The sequence below is a fragment of the Asterias amurensis genome, chromosome 13 (genome assembly GCF_032118995.1).
Source record: "Asterias amurensis chromosome 13, ASM3211899v1".
NCBI classification, from domain to species: Eukaryota; Metazoa; Echinodermata; class Asteroidea; order Forcipulatida; family Asteriidae; genus Asterias; species Asterias amurensis.
The window spans coordinates 19,483,039-19,502,851 of record NC_092660.1 but is presented as its reverse complement, the minus strand read 5'-3'; the positions used below and the strand labels follow the sequence as shown (position 1 = coordinate 19,502,851).

The 19,813-nt window shown below is 36.5% G+C and overlaps 1 protein-coding gene across 2 annotated transcripts; it reads right to left on the bottom strand.

Moving 5' to 3' along the window:
- Window positions 1–1,285: 1,285 nt before the first annotated feature.
- Window positions 1,286–18,751, bottom strand: LOC139946458 (angiopoietin-1 receptor-like). Of its 2 annotated transcripts, XM_071944123.1 has the most exons (22): window positions 18,443–18,751; window positions 17,642–17,920; window positions 16,344–16,478; window positions 15,344–15,493; window positions 14,601–14,729; window positions 13,691–13,927; window positions 13,315–13,563; window positions 12,174–12,278; window positions 11,562–11,816; window positions 10,907–11,011; window positions 8,055–8,297; window positions 7,496–7,855; window positions 6,975–7,144; window positions 5,152–5,443; window positions 4,918–5,028; window positions 4,587–4,747; window positions 4,122–4,235; window positions 3,959–4,029; window positions 3,570–3,610; window positions 3,160–3,256; window positions 2,600–2,705; window positions 1,286–1,906 (listed from the first exon to the last, which is right to left on the bottom strand). In XM_071944123.1, exons 1-22 carry the CDS (start codon window positions 18,741–18,743, stop codon window positions 1,832–1,834), a joined length of 3,786 nt encoding a protein of 1,261 aa, XP_071800224.1. In that variant the 5' UTR covers window positions 18,744–18,751; the 3' UTR covers window positions 1,286–1,831. The 2 variants fall into 2 exon arrangements, with proteins under 2 accessions (XP_071800224.1, XP_071800225.1); XM_071944124.1 differs by lacking the exon at window positions 10,907–11,011.
- Between the last annotated feature and the right edge of the window lie 1,062 nt (window positions 18,752–19,813).

The following is a 19,813-nucleotide window of genomic DNA, read 5'->3' as shown; positions in this document are numbered from 1 at the left end:
TTGGTGGTTTGAGGTGAACGCTGCACTCATTCTCTTTTCCATTTTAGCTTTGAGCAAGAGTGAACACCTTCATGTTATTTGTATTTCTCTTTATTTTGCAGGGGTCTGGCCATGCTCCACTCTGACCATTCTGTGAGGGATAAGCTCCCAGATCTATCTGTGAGTATTGTTCTGTATTTAAATCCTCATTTTGTTACAGATATATTGTTATTATTTTCAGGTCTGAATGGAATCTTGCATGGGTTTTTTTTCATTATGAGTTCAGTTCAAAAGCAGATTTGGTTTATTGAATGAAAGATTCTGGGGTTTTATTTATGGAAATGGCTTTCTACTTGTTAAAATCAAAGCAATGGCGATTCGTTTCTTATAATCTACAAAAAAAGAAAAGAAAACAAGTTGTGCCTTATAGGGGATACATAGTTATTCTTAACTTTATAGTCAAAACATGAGCTGTGAATATTATAACACTTTTCATCCCCGCTGGGGAATTTATACTATCTACCGAACAACAAAGTTTTTTCTAATTCATGCAAGCCACTAGAAAACTTTGTTATTCGGTCGTCACAACAACCTAATATGGTAGAAATCATAAAACATATAGTTGCAGTGGATATTTGCGCAAAATTATACATACAAAGTTAGAAAACTTATACAACCTTGCTTAACATAGATTCACTAGGTAATCTCCTGGCTGCCGCTTTGTAGGTTGCAGTTAGGGTGTGTCCTATACTTGGGTATAATCACTGGCCACACACGGCAGCCAACGGCTTAAAACAGACTTTTCACTGACCAAGTCGCCAAAATTTAAGATCAGGCTACTTATCGCGTAATTAATCTTTACCAATATACAAAACATACTTATACCAATCGCGTTATTAATATATATTAATATACAAATATCTTAATTGTTACCCTTTTAAAAGTAATGTTATTGTATCCAATAAGGCAAAATACATCCTGGTGCAAATGTACTGGAAACAAATCTGAAGTAACAACTCAACACCAAAGACAAAAGAAAAAAAAAGAAAGAAAAAAAACAACAACAATTATAAACGTATTTTCATTTACTGCATAAATTCTATTACCGATTTGTGACCAATTCTTTGACCTTCAATTATTAGACAGGCTGAAAGGCATGGGATTATAATGTGTTTATATACAATATATCTTGATTCAAGCTCTAGAAAGTAATGATATAAGGCAAACTACATGTTGGTGCAAATTTAGCAATTTTGCTGTAGCAATTCCACACACAAATAAAAAAATATATTAACATTATAGCATATTTTCATTTACTGGCATGAATTGTAATATCGATTGAGGCAAATACATTGAGCTCCAATTATTTATTGTTATTAGACAGTCTGATTTGGGTATTGGATTAGATTGCTACGTCATCAGAAGTTGTACAAATTAACTGCCCATTGGTCTTCGTCTTTGTTTATTTTTTGGCAACTTGCCTCTCCCGGCAGTCCTTCTTGGACTGATCTGATGTTCAACATGAAAAAAACTACTCTTCATTTTTATTAAAAGAGTCCTGGTGTTGCTTTTAGTAGAGCATTGAACTGAAATAAAAGGCTGCCCAGGCCAATCAATACTACAAACTCTTAATTAAAAATGGAAAATTCATCGTTACATAAAGTTCTTATTTACAAAGTTGGTTTCTATATCATATTATGTCTATCAATTGCTCGACTGCAATATATATTGCGACTGCTATAAAGTATTTCCTACAGAAATAAAGTGTTATACTTCATAAACTATCATCGGAAATCTAGATATTAAACATTCGATAGTAACAACTTCCACCTAAACGATCCTTTAAAGAAACCTAGTTGTCATCAAACTCTGGGCTGATGTTCACATATTTGTGCTCTTCGGATCTCGGATGAAGGCTCATGTATATCTGCGAGAGAAAAAAATGTATTCTATTTATTAATCTTTGTTGTGTTATATTTGATTGTATTACTCTTTTTAAAAGAACTTAATTGTAATCTCAGAATTCGAAGATATGAGTTTCAGTTTGAATAATAATAATTACACAGCATTTATAAAGGCGCACTAAATCTGGTGTAAAACCATTCAAAGGCGCCAGTCAAGATGGAAAAATAGGGAATTCTCAAGTGGTAGGGAAAGCAAGTGTCAACAGGTGTGTCTTGAGTTGCTGCTGAAAGATGGAGATGTCATGGATTTCCCTGAGGTTTTCAGGAAGTGAATACCAGAGCCTGGGTGCTGTAATGGAAAACACCCTGTCCCCGTAGCTGGCTAGACGAGACTGTGAACAAGGAACATGTTGATGGTGAATCTTAGACCTGGTCTTGTAGTACGGGGAGTCAATAGGTTTTGAATGTAGAGTGGGGCTAAACCTTGGAGTGCCTTGAAAGTGAGAATGATTATTTTGGATGGAAAGAGTTGTAGATTGTTGCTAGAAGAAATGGGTATTCAGTGGCTAGTGAGGAATCCCCCCAAAACAAACGAACCATGTTTGTGTAGACGGTTGTATTATTTTGAGATCACTTCTCAAATATGTTTATTCATTTTTTTTTTAGGGGGGGGGGGGGGGGCATGGTCTTGTTATACCGAAACTCGTTGGAATTACCTCATCATCTTGGTTCTCAGTCATTGTAGTAAGAACAGAAACAATTTTCTTGAAGGAAGGACGCTCGTCTGGTTTCTCCTGCCAGCATTTCAGCATCAAGTCGTAGCTGTAATATTAATTGAGATCAATAATATTTATACATCAAACGTTACTTCATACGATGGTTTATTCTTCGTTCTTTCGTATCGTACCAAATCAAGTTGATTTAGTCATTTGACAGCAGCGTGGTCATTGATTTCAATCAGTTATTCTGAAGATCATAGGAATCTGCTGAGCCTTGAGTTTTGAGCCTCAGGCACAACTATTTTGTATTCGTGTTCCTTGGTATCTTTTGGAGATCTATTCAGACAGTCAATGACAGGGTCATGTTTCTGCCACATTCGTCTCTGTGTAAGCGTTTGACAATCCAAGCTGAAGTAAAGCATGTATTGCCTCATTGGTGTCAAATTATGTTCTATGACTGTTTTCTAGTAATTCAAAATTCGTTTGAAAGGAGAGGAAATAAAAAGGCATAGCAATGAAAGTCATATCGTTAAGAGTCGTGTATCCCATATACGTACATCTTAATATCGCAGTTAGTTGGTTTAGGCATGCGATATCCAGTCTTCAACTTTGACCTCAAGACACCAGTTTGTATCCCCGGGTATGGTGTACCACCTGCGACAACAATTTGGCAAATGTTAAAATCAAATTTATTGGCGGTTTAGATCAGAAGAAAAAAATACACAAGTTTATTTCAATTCTTAATCTTATAGATTATAATAATTTAAATTTTCACGGAAATAATTTTTACAACGAGGCAAAAATCATTTATTTTTGTGCCCTCTTAATATTTCATCATACTAAAGTGATGGAAGTTGAATTCAGAAAAAGAAATGACGGAACATTTTTTTCTGCGAAAGGACTGAACGTAATGTGCTCAACTTTACAAAAGTAAAACAGATGTAGAATTAAACAATTAAAGTCTTACCAACGGTTGCAATCTCCCAGAGAAGGATTCCGTAAGACCACCTAGAAGGAAATGTCACAATAAACATCATTGAGACTAATCATACAACTTAAAATAATATAATGTACAATAATCTCACAAAAAGTTTGTTAAAGTGCTGAAAGTGCTGAGGAAAACCGTGTTTAATTCTAACAGATACAGTTTTCTTTTAAAACGTTTTAAAAGAGTACTGCATAATTTTTATTTAATTTTTTTGAAACATTTGCTCTATACCTTGATGACATATCGTTTATTCTTAATGGAATTCGCTTAAGATTCCCCACCGCGAGTCCGATACATAACACCCATAATGTCGAGTACAGCAAACTTGCACTACAAACAATAGTTTATCTGCTTTACTTTCTACTCACACGTCACTCTTTGTAGTATAAGTCTTGTTGGTCAACGACTCCAAAGACAACCAGCGTGTTGGAACACGTGTCTGAGGGGAGAGAATAAATTGCCATGTAATGAGAAGTTGATACAAGTTGGTTTATGGACAGATAGCATTGGTTGTTTAGGAGGTTGGTTTACCTTCGACGCCTGTACATAGATACCTTCTCCTCGTGACAAACCAAAGTCAGAAATCTTTGCAACCAGATTTTCATCAAGAAGGATATTCCTTGCGGCCAAATCTCGGTGTATCACCTGTAAACAAGTAAGAACAGTACACATTGTCTGTTTTGATAAGCAATTGAAGTGTTAATGACAACACAGTACAAGTGTTGGCACTTTGTTGCCTTGTTTAAAACTTCGTGATGTTTGCATTATCTTATTGTTAGCCTTCATGTGGACCAAACGGTAAGCCTGAACACCTGAAGTCACACTTCGAGGCTCGTGAATAACGCCAGAGATCGGCCTCTAGCATAGGTCAATCCCCGTCCATCTTCAACTCTCACCTACAACTTTCACATATAGAGATACGCAGTCAAATTCTACACCAACATTACATACAACACTACATGCAAGTACATCTTAACTTCTTATCTGGATACTCACACCTGATGTAGCAAGGTGTTGCATTCCTTTAGCGACATCCAAAGCAAACTGGAGCAACTTGTCAGAAGACAGAGATTCTTCACCATCCATTGATCGAGCATTCCTCAGGTAGGAACGAAGGTCACCGTTGGGAAGATATTCCATGGCTACGTAAAGTTCACCTGGCAGTAGATTTTAAATGAGAAATGAGACCAAAAAAAAATCAATCACACTCGACGTGTTTCATATTTTTACCTGACTTCTCCATGGAAGTCAATCTAATGGATAATAATTAAGGGATGAAACATTTGTATGTTGTTGAAATGACGTATACCGTTACAAAATGATTTACCTTCGTGTTGACATGCACCAATAATCTTGACAATGTTTGGATGACGTCTGATTTTGGTCATGGATTTGAATTCGTCGAGGAAATTCTGCCTGTCAGCATGAGACGAACTTTCTGTACAAAAATATAAACATCTATGAGATCGTGGCCATCGTTTACTAATCGTTTGAGTTTGTTTTTTTATTTTACTTTCTCTTCAGTGCGAAATCTATCCGTTCGCTGTGAAGCAACTCTTACCTCGTAGCTTCTTGATAGCAGCCTTGCAGAATTCTCCTTGAATCATTACTCCTCCATACCGTACCTCACCAAACTGCCCTTTTCCGAGTACTTTAGTTCCTTCCATAAAATTTCCCCACGGTACACTCCATGGTTTAGCCCATGTAGGTAAGCCAACATCCTCATAGGTCGGAGACGAATGGATATCTCCAACTGGTTCATTTGCAGATGTTTGATTTTGACCAACTGGCTCATAGTCCGTTGCAGATGCATCGATATTAACGTCTGGTGTTATTTCATTTTCGTAACTGGCCTGTGGGAGGTTGGGCATAGTAGGGCATTTCTTGTCACACAATGAAACTGAGAATAATTACGCATTTATATGTCATAAAATATAAGGGTAGTTGAAAAACATCATTATTTCATTTCAATTATTGTTCACCATATTCTGAAACAATTCGTCAGCGTTTTCACGAAGTAGCACTCACTGCTATACCAGCAAAACAAATAACAATCCGAGAAAACGGCCTCTGAAGCTGAACACTTTTTAGAAACCCGCCTCCCTTCAAAACTTCAAAGTATTTCCATTTAAAGTTTTCAATGTAGATACTTGAACTTAAACAATTAATCTTATTTTAACTCATTTGCATAACTAATTGTGAAACAAGACACGAGAGAAGACCCGTGCTACTTCGTGAAACCAAAAAAGTGCAAAATATGTCTTTTTGCGTTTTCACGAAGAAGCACTCGCTTATGCTACTACACAGCATCTATATTATAAAAGCGCTTAAATCGCATGGGCGCCGCCATGTTGTTTTCACGTTAAGTGGTGCCCGCACCCTGCTAAAATGATGCGTCCGTGGGTCAATTTCGGGGTACCCGTGGGTTGGGGGATATGTACACCAACGTATTTTCGATATTTCGCATACGTTGGCTTACGTTCAGGCGATACGCCATGGTGTGACAGGGCCATCACTCATCCTCTTTTCTTCATGGTCGGTCGTGCTGAACGCATCGACCCATCAATACGTTACTCATACGCTTGCATACGCTGTGATACGCTGTCATAACTTTGTTGTTCAGTTAGCGAAACGCTATCAATGCGTTAGTCATACGCTATGTATACGTTCAATACGCTATGGATACGCTATGGATACGTCCTTTCCAACACCGATGTCGACTTTTTCGATGCAATTCGTTGGGAAGTTGGACGTTTTTGGACTTTGAAAATTTTCGAACTATTTTGTGCATACGTTCGCATAAGTTCAGGCGATACGCTATGGTGTGACAGGGCCTTAAACAAGGGTTCGGGTGCTACTTCGTGAAACCAAAATTGCCACGTTTGTGCAAAAAAATGCAAAACACTAATGAGCTTAATTAAAAATGTAAAGCTTTCTGAGCTTTGAAACTTCATGGAATTGTAGGTCTTCATGCATTATCAACAGAAGTGTAAAAAAATAAAAATGTAAAAAAAAATCCTTAAGCACGTAGAGTGCTTCTTCGTGAAAACGCCGACGAATTCTCTAAAAGTTTCTATACTTCCGCGCTTCAAAGTTGTAGAAATTGCTTTCTTTAAACAACAACATGCCCCAAAACATTCAAAGCAAATTTCATCAGCCCACGGTTTTTCTATAAAGTCACAATGAAAGACCACATTTGCTTATTCGAAAAAGCGTCATATTAGATGATTAAACCAAATTTGCAGCCTCAATCTCAATCTGATATTTTTACCGATCATCAATGTATGCATGCAAACTTTTATTGTAAGGTATGTTTATTGACGATAGAAACGACCGTCAGAAACATAAATTCACCAAGTGACTTTTGAGTAAACTACTTCTTACCATTTCTTGGTCTTGTGTTGATTCTTGTGGCTTTGAATGCTGGCGTCTCATCATTCGAACTCTCAGAAAGTAAGCCAAACACCCAATCACAAGAATGACGGCAATGACGATTACGCAGATGATAACTATTATAATTGTAGACGATCCACCTGAAGGAAGTACAGTCGTGGCTGCAACGTGTAAAATACTCATACAATTATCTCACATATTTCCGCGCATTCGTATAATTACACCGTTTTTTATTTTGTATTCCATCTATCTGAAGTAATGTATTGAGGAATACTCTTAGTATTTTATTGAAATCCGCAAAGTAAAAATACCCCCCAACCTTTTTGTCATTTTGTTTTTTGTTGTTCTTTAGCATCTTAAAACAGTAAAAAAAAAAAAAAAAAAAAAAATGAAATGAGCAGGTATATTTATAATGTTTTTATAGTGAGTTGAAAGTGAAACAACAATTGCTCCCAATATTGATTGTGCCTTAATTATATACCACATATTTTACGAATGTCAAAGTCATATACCCATTGATGCTGTAATTCTTTGAGTTGTTGCAGCTCGGGTAGTTGGTATCAGGGTCTGTATCCTGGTTGAAGGACTCCTTGGTCCTTCCCCTCCTAGACCATCTCTCACTGCAGCTACACTGAAGCTGTACTCCGTGCCTGGCTCTAAGTTTTCAACCAGGAAGCTGTATGTAGCTTGAGTTGTGTCTGTAATGTTTCCAGCAGATACCCATTTGGAGTCTTCCATAGGTGTGAAATAGACTACGTATGCAATGATTGGTCCATCTCCTGTATCCATGATAACATTCCATGCCTGCCAGGTGACTGTAGCTGACGTAGGTTTAACAGTTACCATTGGAGGCTGGTTTAACACAGGTAGAGCTTGATTGTTTTGAGAAAAATACAACAAAAGCAGGACAGTTCAAATTGGCAATTCTTTTATAAGGGGTAATCAATTTGAATTTATCAACCTAATGAAGCCATACACTGTCCTAGTACATGTATTTACTGTTCAGTGACAGTTTTATGGAAGTTGTAACTGCAATGAATTCGCAGAATTGACAAGTTGGCAATTACTCACCTGACACTATGACATTAAATGTACAGAATGCTGAATTGCCAGCCTGATCAGTGAAGGTGTATTGCACTGTAGTAACTCCATCTGTGAATCTAGATCCTGGTTGGTGGGTCTCAGTTTGTGATACTCCAATGGTTTCAGAAGTTGATGGCACAGTCCATGGGACGGCCACATCACTATTGCCTTGTGGCAGGTTGACTTTGATAGGGTCAGGACAACCTGTTACTGAGGGTGCTTTGTCATCAGCTAAAAAAAAGAATGAATTGAATGAAATACTATTACCATCACCAATTTCTGGCTTGGTGACTCTTGCAGCTTGCATACTCTTGGCCCTAGATTCCCTTATGACATTGACATGACTAATGTTTATAATTTCATACCAGTATCCACCACTTCTTTCTTTCAAAGGTCCTTGAACAATTGTGCAAAACATGAAATATGGAAACACAAGGTACCCATCACCAATAATAATAACATAAATATGCTTTTCCTTGATGTGTTGCTTATATCAAACACTGACCCGTTTTGTTTCAATTAGTCTAGACGAGATAAAAAATGAAAATATATATTTTTTTTTAAACTAGAAATAATTGCGTTTGTGCACAAATGCATAGCTGTTTCGTCAATAAAATTTTCAATTATCAACTGAATTAGTTTTTTTGTGTGTATTCAAAGCAGTTTGCTGAATTTGGCATATACAAAATAATAATTCAGATTTACCATGTTTAGTTGGCAATTGATGACTTAAAGGTGCAAAAATTAAAAAAATCTAAACAAAATTATGTGATGACGTTACCATAACGTCACTTCACAATTCACAAGAATTTGTCAATATCTACCAGTCAACTAAGTTCAAACATGAGTGCACCTTTCATGCCGCGTCACGTGACCCCCGATGATACCATTGATCTGAAACTTCACACATATGATGCCTGCTTGACAATGACAGTTACATGTAAGGTGTGTGTAAAATTTAAAGTGATTACACAAAACTTCCCTACAGACATCTTCAAAAAATCCATTTTGACGAGTTTTCAACCTGTTGCTAGAGGGCGCTGTTGCAATTTGTGACGCCATTTTTAATTTTTTGTTAACTGCCCACCCTTACCAGGCACTAATATCATTGAAAGCAACTTCACACCCTTTACCACTTTTAAATTAAAGGGACACTTTCTGTGTCGACCGGAAGTAGAGGTCATGTGAGGTCACGCACACGAAACAAAATGAAGACCTACATGTAATTACTACCCAATCCCACAAACAGAACCTTTCAGTCTCTTGTGGCTGATTTGTTACAGATTTTCAAACATTTGAAATACAACACTTTTAAGATGACGTCATGCGTTTTTTGATGATGTCATAATGACATCCTTGTTCAAGACACATCATCGCACCAATACCTTTCATCACTGAAAGTTTCATTGCAATTACTCTTTAGGAACATTGCAAATCAGCAAAAAAAAAAATCTTAAGATGAAAAAAAAATATTTAAAAAAAAAATAATAATAAAAAAAATAACAAAAACAAGAGCTGTTTCGCTGTGCGACGAAACAGCTACAAATATTTTTTTTACCAGTTTTTGTATAACATGTCAAACGGCACAGAAAACCTAGCAGACGACAATACTTTACATGCAAAAATTGTAAGGTTCTGGTGTAATTACATACAGTGATGTTGTCAGGATTCAATACAAGCCAGGTACCGGGTTTATGTCGGGTTGTCAACCAGATTTCAAAAAAGGGTTCTATAACAAAATAAGTTGGTTACCCATCTAACTTATCAAATAAAATAAAATAAAAACCATTACAAGTAGAAATTGTTCAAAACACAGCTGGCATCTAAATGTAAGTTCATGTTATCCTTTGCACCATCCACATTAAACAATTTTGAAGAGTCATCTAAATTAATTTGTTTAACCATTATCTTTTAATTCACATTTTTTTCGTTTACTTTTTTTTTTTTTTGGGGGGGGAGGGGGGGGGGAAACTTTTTAGACTTTTCTTTAAAAGTTGTTTAAAAACTTCAAAACCATGCTGTTTTTCCTATTGCTAATCAATGTCAGGGATGGATGCTTCAGTAATAGCTCCAACAGAATAAAAGTGAACTCATAAACTCTTGCAACAAACCTCAATGATTAAATGTTTCACTTTAGATCAACAATAATCATCGCAATTTTTTCATCACATGTAACCTAAACACAGAATCAAGGACAAGGAAACCAGCAAAGTAAGAACCAGTTAAGGTTACAAAGAACATCACTTGAAAAGATTCCTCTACATGTATGTCAACCTGGCCCAAACATTAAATATTCACGCTATTTGTCATTAGACCTGTTCTCAAAGTCTATGTGCTCTCACCAAGTGAAACTTAAATTCATTGGTCACTCTTAATAATCATACAAGAGTGTGATGCCTATCATGACTTTCAGTTGATCCAAACCATTGCCAATATGTACATGTATCATCATACTCTCCTTTAATACTTCAGTGTCATTACTTCTTGATCAATATGTAAACCAAAAATAAGATGAAACCCCCAAAATATGAATAACCAATGCTATTCCATTGCAAATTAGGCCTTCGTAGAGAGCTAAAGTGACAGCCTTTAATCACTACTGATATTAAGGGATTAAGTTGCATTTTAAAAGATGTTATTTGATATGTTTCCACACTGTTAAAACATCCAAACATAATAAATTTAAAAAGAAACAAGAGCAAGTTGAGCTGGTTTGGCATTGCCTGGGTACTTTACTAGGATGGTTGTTCAAAGTGCTTTTGGAAATACCTATATTCCTTATTACAAGGAAAACATTTGTAAAAGTATGATCCACTTTAAGGGGAAAACATACAACTTACTCTGACAAAGTAGGCCACTGAATCCATTTGGACAGACACAGACGTATGTTGGTTGTTGAAGCTGGCAGGTGGCTCCATGAAAGCATGGATTACTTCCACATGGAACTGAATATTCAAACACGACACAGGACAATAATTGAAAAAGGTATATTTCACCATTTGTATATGAGGTTGTGGTGGTGGGGTGGAATTAAACAAGACCAATCAACTTTATCACTAACAAAGTATAAACAATTATCTCAATCATGTACTTGGTTGGCATAAACTTGCCGTTTATGTAATCCCTCTTGGTACTTCATTACAATTTAATGAACAAATAGTATTTTATTAACTTATTTTTTATGCAAGTTTGTCCAAAACAAGATTAAAAGCCACTCTTGGAAACACTATTTTAAGTGGAAAGAACTCAGGGGAGCTGAATGTAGGAAGTTATGTTCCTCTTAAAACAGTCTAAATTGTAGGATGGAGGGAAACATGCAACACAGGCAGGGAGTTCCAAAAAGATGAAGAGTGTATGGATGAGGAGAAGCCGAAAGTCTGTATTCACGCTCAAAAACTCTGATAGGTGGAACTAGGTCAGACACACTGGTGGCACATTTACCATGAAAGTATTTATCTTCCGTCTGTTTTAAGTGTGTATAATAGGGGTGCTTACATGTAACAGTGATTGTGAAGGAACACGAAGCCTGGTTTCCTGCTCCATCTGTAGCTGTGTAAGAGATATAATGTGTACCAGAGCCAAACATGCCGCTGCCTGAAGGATACACTGGATTAGATGTTAATGACACGATACTACTTGAATCAGATGCAGTTGGTAATGGCCATGTGACAGATACTTCCTCTGTTCTGCTGCTGATGTACCTCATTACATCAGGAGGACAACTGATTATAGGATTTATAGTTTCCAATGCTGAGTGGGGAAAAACACACACACAAAATGAAGATTTACAAATAAGATATAGTCAAACCAAAAGAAACACATGGATGAAACACACAGGTTAAGTTAACAGTAATGAGGTGTTAAATTATTATTATTATTGGTTTATTAAAAAAACATTCAAACATCGCAGCAATAAGCTGAATTGAGTTTAAAAAATACAGATATTCATAAAAAATAGATACGTTAAAAATTACAGAAAAACCATTAAAAATACAATTTGGTTTTTCTTCAAAAAAAGTAAACGTGCTACTGCCAGTGACTAAGATATAACAAATAATTGTATGGGAAGTCACATAAAAGGAACATACATATAAGGTAAAAACCTACCATCACAATTTATTCCCGTGTAAACTGTTGAACATAAACAGGTGTACAAAGTGCCTTGAGGTTGGCAGGTAGCACCATTCTGACATTCATTGTTGTCACATGGCACTGAATAAAAAGATCAAGAAACATGACATTTCGTTGCAGCACAATGTTTGAAAAAGGTGATTCTTTGGTTCCCGACAACTATTCTTCCTTGTACATTATGTTCATTGTGTAAACGTGATGTAATTTGGCACAGACATGTATGTGAGGTGAAATGCATCACATTATTACTTGTCCCTTATAGTAATCATTTCATAAATTATGCCATATATAGGAAGGCAACATGGGTAATGTTTTTAAGACGCCCTTCGATTCACATATTATCTTGCGCACATTTACTTCCAGGTATTAAAACAAAATAAGCCTGTTTTGCCAAAGCTGCTTAGTAACATGATAATTTCCAAGTAGACATAAACATGTGGCATGTTGAGTAGTAACTTGAGTAGCAATTTGATCATTGTCAGTGAATGTTGGCACATATGCAAAATGTTCACGAACAGACAACAGATGCCTGAATAATCCTCTTGTGAAAAAAGGTTTTCTGGTATGAGGTCAACAACGGGTAATGTCTCAATATTAAGGAGAAGCCCAATGCAAACAAATCTAATCCTGATTTTAAAAAAAATATATTCCACTATCTTCAAGTAAAGGCAAGGTCTTCTCCACATGTATATAGTAAAACTAGTACGGAAGAAGTACATTATACATGTTATATATATCGAGGAACAGTGTTTTTATTTCATGCAAAACTCATGTGTTGGGTAGCTTTGCGCAAAGCAACAATGCTTACGAACAATTAGTGACGCAGCTTGAAATAACAATTGTCATACATGTATAGTAAAAAAGCAAGCAGCATGGCCTTAAAATGGAAATGTAAAGATTTGTGTGTAAGGTACATGTGACGCACTTTTGGAGATTTTAATCAAACTGATTAAGTAACAACTTTGAAAACAAATGTTTCATGATACAGTGAGTCATTATTCAGAATCAAGTATCATAAACTGCACAGCCTACATGTACAGATAAAGAACAATTTGGGCCTCCCGAATCTGTATACTAACATTATTAACAAAGTACAGTATGTGATGCAAGTACTTACGTGATACAGTAACAGTAAACATGCAGGTTGCTTGATTGCCTGCCTGATCAGTGGCTGCATATGTGACTGATGTTACTCCAGCTTCGAATTGACTGATTCCAGACAGCTGACTCCGATATGTTTGAACACCCTCTTGGTTATCAGACACTATTGGTTCTGACCATGTGGCTGTAGTCGTTGTGGTGCCTTGTGGTAGAATGGTTGATACATGACCAGGGCAGTTGAAGATTGCAGGCATTTGGATGTCCACTAAATATGATTGCAAAATAACATAATTTTTTCAACATGGATAACTTTAAAGATGAAATTCATATCAGAATATTATAGTTAAATATTTAAATCAGGAAAAAGGTAAGGCTGCTGTAGTGGTACGTACGTATAACAAAGATCCTTAAATTGCAAACAGCAATGTTTAATCCATCTGTAGCTATGTAGGTAATAGAATGTGTTCCCAGACCAAACATGCCACTGGGAAAGGGATAGTATGGGTTGGATGTCACATTTCCACCTGATGCAACTGGAGACTCCCATGACACTGACACCTGCCCAGAGTCAACTTTGGTGTATTTGTATGCATTAGGTGGACATTTCAAAATAAGATTCAACAAATTCTCTGTAAAGAAAACAAAAAAATAAACAAAGTTCTGTGAAAGATTTTTTAAAGCAGGCAAAGTAAATAAATAAACAGCATTATTTCTTTATTCAAAAGTTTTATTTCCTCCCATCACTGAAAATGTTCATGCTATAGGTGCGTTCGATTAGTTTCCCCGTGTCGACCCCACAGTGCTAATGCTGTGAGCCCCTGCCATTCACTAATCGAACGATCACCCACCCTCTCGTGGTGACGTCATGCACCTGGGGCCAGCCCCAAGTGACCCACCCCACAAGCAGGGCACTGGGGGCTGGGCAGACCGGGGTCGACCCAAGGAAGCTAATTGAACGCACCATATAAGGTTAACAAAGAGCTGACTCCACATTATCGGTGGATACAGAATGCCACATTCATGTTCTCCAGCATTAGTGGATTGAAAGCTCTCAGCTTTACCAAAGTTCTCCTCATGAAAAACTGCTGGGCAAATATTTTCACATCTTTGTCATGTGTAATTATTTGCAGGCTGGGAGAAAAATGATTTTTAGACAGTTTTTGACTATGTACCTAAAACACTATGTTGTGTCAAAAATCAGTTATTGATATAATACATATATTAGATGGAGAGTCGCATGGTGATAAAGAGTATTAATTTCGGAATGTTAAAAAAATCAAAGGCATAATACTCCATGTATACCTTGACAGTTAGCACCAGACCATCCGAGTGCACATCCTGAGCTGCACACACCAGTGTAGATATCACATGTTCCTGATTGACAGCGACATGTCTCTGTACACCCAGCACCAAACCACCCATAAGAACATGCTAAAGAGAGATTGAAGAACAAAGTAACTTGCAGATTTAATCTGATTTATGATATTTCAAAATTAATAAGGTAAAACTTTATACAATAGCATCAGCTAACTTACTGTTAAGGTTCGATAATGCACACCTAACGTTTCTAATATTTGGTAAAAAGTTTTTGTTTTTTTCTTTGACCATTTTTTTGGACCTTCTCGCTGTGCCGTAATTTTGCAATGTTTTTTTTTTGGCCAGTAGGACCCACCCTACAGGTTTCACATTTTGAATTTCCCTCAAGGACAATCGCTTTCCCCTTCCAGCTGATTTCTCATGTCATGCAACGTCATCAAGTTATACAACACTAGTGTTGCACAGCTGCTGCTTTTTCATTAGGTCGTTTAACAAAATGTTTTAGCTGCTACACTTTTCAATTGTGTGCAAACTAAATAATAAATATCACAGTGTATGTGTTAGATGGCTCAACACAGATGTTTGACTGTATTTAAATTGGCATGTTAGTTCAGTTGAATTTAGCAATGATTTATTAAAAAGAGCTCACTTATCGACAACATTAGCAACAGGGATCTGTTAAACCAAACTGACTCCCTTTTTAACTATGAATAATTTTGGTTTCTTACCAGTATCACAGTCTCTGCCTGAATATCCCGAGATGCAGCTGGATCCATAGGGATCTGGCAAACCAAACTGACTCCCCGTACAGCTAATGATGAGGTTGCCGGGTCCACACTGAAACTCACAGAACCAGCCGAATCTATGCATACCACAAGCTGTAGATATAAAATTAAATACATTATTAATAGTCGTCTATATTTCCGCTTACACAGTATCTACTTCAACCTCTGACTCACAAAATTATACAACCAAGATGTACACAATCAAATCATCTTTTTATTTTGCAAATGACAGTTTTGTTCAAAAAGTCTTAGGATTTGATACAGGCGCCCGACAAAAGTTGATATTTTAGTAGGGTAATTGCACAACACAGTACAAAGGATCCACTACTTGATGCACTGCTGCATTATTGTTCATATCAACTGTGTCGAATTTAGATGCATTTAGCAGGGTTCTTACAACATACATGTGAAAAACAACTGGCACCATGGCACTAGATGGTAGTTACGGATTGTGGTTGCACCCGATGCAAAACATTAAAACGAATGCGTACATGTATAAGGATTTAATTTGTGAAAAAGTCAAATCAAGAGTGAATGTTGAATGAAAAACGAAAACTGAATCCATATGCATGAAACGGTACATTTTGTGACCCAGTCAAGGGCATTTTAACCAGTGACATTTTTGATTGGGGTGTTACAAAAATAACTAGCAATTGTTTCTTTGTTCAAAGTACTTGTCAATAATGAGAACAGAACCAGTGTAAATTTTGATAAAAACTTCACATTATCATCACAGGCACATGTAACGGCCCAAATAAAAACTCACCTTTCTGTATAACCTTTTCAAACTGTCGTGTTTCCTCTATTCTACTGTGGTACATGCTCATATCAAGAATTGTTTGCACCCTTCAACTCCAGAAAATATTTATGCCATAGTCTGTCTTACTTTTATTTAAAGCCTCGATATATTGAACATGAAGGAAATGTTAACAATGATGTTTACCAGTGAGACAGTTTGTTCCGCTGAATCCTGGTGCACAGATGCATTGTCCTGTCTCATCATCACACACTCCTCCATTGTAGCATTGATTACATCTCCCAGTACATGCAGGAGGACCCCATTGACCAGCAGAGCAACCTAGGTGTAGAAATACAACATACATAATTATTTAATTGGTTGCCCTAACGTACTTAAGCATAGTAAGACTGCATATGCTTTTGTAAAAGTTTCTTGCAAGTAATATCAAACAGCCATTTCGGTGTTTTTGCAACTTAAATGATGACGCGGGTGACAATCGTGTGGGTATATTTCCAGCATCATTAATTAATGTCAGCAGCATCTTCAGCAGCCAAGCATTCTCCTGACGATAAGCAAAACACAACGTTTAAAGCGCGACGACTGTTTCTCGAGTCTACTGCTTCAAAGAACCACTTCTCCCAAAAGACCGATTTCATCCATTATGCGAGCTAATATCTTTACACCTTGCAAGCCTTCAAATGTGACTTTAATTAGATAATACCTAAGAAAAAAAGTTTGGATAGGTAAAAAGAAAGTCTCAGCAAGTTGGATTTCTGTTTTATTTTGTTTTTGTTATAAACAAAATACAGGCCTCACACTTACAGAAACTGATCTAAGGGTTGAATTAAGATTGTTGTATTGAAAATTTGGTAAATTGTAAATTAAACAAAATACTCATAGCTGCTGAAATTTAATCTACTTCCAATCATCCAATCACTAACAGTAAAGGATATAATGTTTTCATGAAGGCATAGTGTACATTTACAGAAACAAAATTAAACTTTTATTTTCTTCTTTTTGTTCACTGAGGATGAGAATACAAAATCATGTTTATCAGCAATGCATTTGGCATAATTAAGATAACCTCACTTTCAGTTCAAAATGTTTGTGTTTTATGTTTTGCGTTTGGAATTGCCGCGGTATATTTGCATTTGGGTGTTGTTTAATCTTTTGGAAGTGTGGTAATCCTTAAAGGACTGACTTAAGATTGTGCAAAGGTTTTATGCTTTTGTCGTATTATATCCGTAGTCTTAATGTAAATTTGGCTATTTTTCTATTTTTAATATTGCTCTTAATCAAAATGTTACTATAAAAAAAAAATACATTTCATACAATTTTTACATTTTAATGTGTTTGTAGTTGCTGGGCACCTCTGAAAAACAGCATTTCACTGAGAGGTTTCTTCGGGGTAAATAAGAAATAAATAAATAAATAAATTTAAGTTTGGAGTTTGTTTTAAGCGTTTATAAAAACTTCCGTAAAACGTATTTACACTTTCTTACCTCCGACTATAATTCTGATCATTCCAAAATGATTATCTATGACTGACACACCTGACTGTATCACAGCAAACAAGTCACCATGCATTACATCCACAGAGGATAATGTTATTGTAAGTGTATTTTGACCAGATACACTGTTTAAATCATTAACATATCCGTTTCTGATTCGACGCCATATAGGACCAGTACCAAGGCCATTAACTGAGCTGACTGACAGAGTAACATCTTCTCCTTTGTTGAATGTCTTTGTCACCAATCCATCGACTGGCTCAAACCTTCCTAAAACGGTAAAAAAACAAAAACGCTTTGACTAAATTACCTGCTTGATTTTTGTTATTTGAATGTTGTTTCTTATCGGTCAGGTATTTTGAACGACACAGTTAACGCTTCAAGACCATACCCAGTTGTTTTGCAAATAATTATTTCACTCTCTTTTAATTCTCAAAACAATGTATATGTGTACATGGATGACACTGAGCAGGGTCATTTCAAATCTACTTACCAAATGAAATTCTGGTCAAATTAAGCGTTCATCTTTTGCTGTTTTATCTACCCGACAAAAAATACTGTAAATTTCCCTACCTTTGTTAATACTACAAATCCTTGTTTTTATTCTGAATAAAAACTCAATATGTCATTTTATATATGTAGGTTGATAGATTAGCTCCGACACATTTTTCAAGAACTTGCTAATGTTGCTGACTGTAACATTTGTTAAACCATACCGAATATACACTGTATTGTGAACATTTCACAATTCATAATTTATGAACTATTTTAAAAGTACCGTATCTGACTTACTGGTATAAGAGTGGATAATGCTGTACACCCTGGTTGTCATTCCTGAATTGGATCCCTCGCAGTAAAACAACCCAGTAGAATCAACACTGTTAGGCAGATACTGTGTTACAGCAGATGGTGTTGTAGACATTGAGCTAGAACTACCACTAGGAAGGGTAGTATCTGTCTGAATTGAGGATGCTGGGAGACCAATCATGAAGGGTCTACCAAAGCTCAGATCAACATCGGTATCAGGGCTGCTACGGAAACAGCTCAAACTGACTGGAACCAACCCTGCTCCATAGGGTGTGGGTGTGACCATCGTCAGATGTACTGCATCGCCTGTTGTGAACAACAACACAAGGTTTTAGTGAAATGTGCATGTTTTGTACATCGCTTACCTTGACTCATGGCAAAATGTCGTAATATTTGTTTGCGCAAAGCCTTATGTGCAGAAAAACGGTAACCATTCATAATTGAATTATTTGCATTATTTTATATTTTCATAGTATGCCTTATTATAACTGGTCAGTTTCTACAATCTCCATCAAGGTCAATGCTGTGGGTAATAGTTATTGCAAATGACAAAAAGAACCAAGGAGTTTTCTTCTCTAATTGTTCAAAGTGATCGATCTGTCTGCCTGCCAATAAACTGCAATACACCAGTCCCAGATAATTTAAGAGGGTAAATCTTGCCTGAAATAATGACGATCTCGTATATGATGATCAAAATCACAAATACAGAGCCTTGCTGTTGAACCCGGAAGTTAGCGGTCCAAGTCCCCCGTGTCGACGCCATATCTCCACTAGCAGCTGTTTCACAACATATGATTTTTTCCAAACATTGTATGGTCTTTTATATATAGTTGGAGGCAATGAAGTAGCAAAAATACTTAACGTAAAGGTTGCAGAGAAAAACAGAACTTCTCAACTTTCAATCTTGTGAAGATGTTTCCGTCAAAATCGTCAAGTTTATGGAGGACTTGTTTGCATGTTGCGTACTTGTACCCCTGCTGGAAAGTTACTGATGTGTGACCAAGTGTCACCAATGACATGAACTAATATGACAATTCTAAACCAAACATCTATACGGTGTAAACAGCAAACAAGTACAGGTCGGAGAGAGGGGTATCCTGATGTTTAATGGCACACTGTGTTAATTTGTTCTAACATAAACTCAATTTGGTTAGGCTTTCCAACGTTTTGTAGGATTTACAGTCTAGGCATATCCCAATAACGTATCAGGATAAGGATGCATTCTTGAAGCTGCTATTCTTCTAAACATTACGTATCATATTGCTAGCGCAAAACCCGAGTCAATAACGAGTAATTATTGTATGGTGAGTTCAATGAACCCTGAGGCCTTATAGGCCGTATCCGAATTGGCGGCTA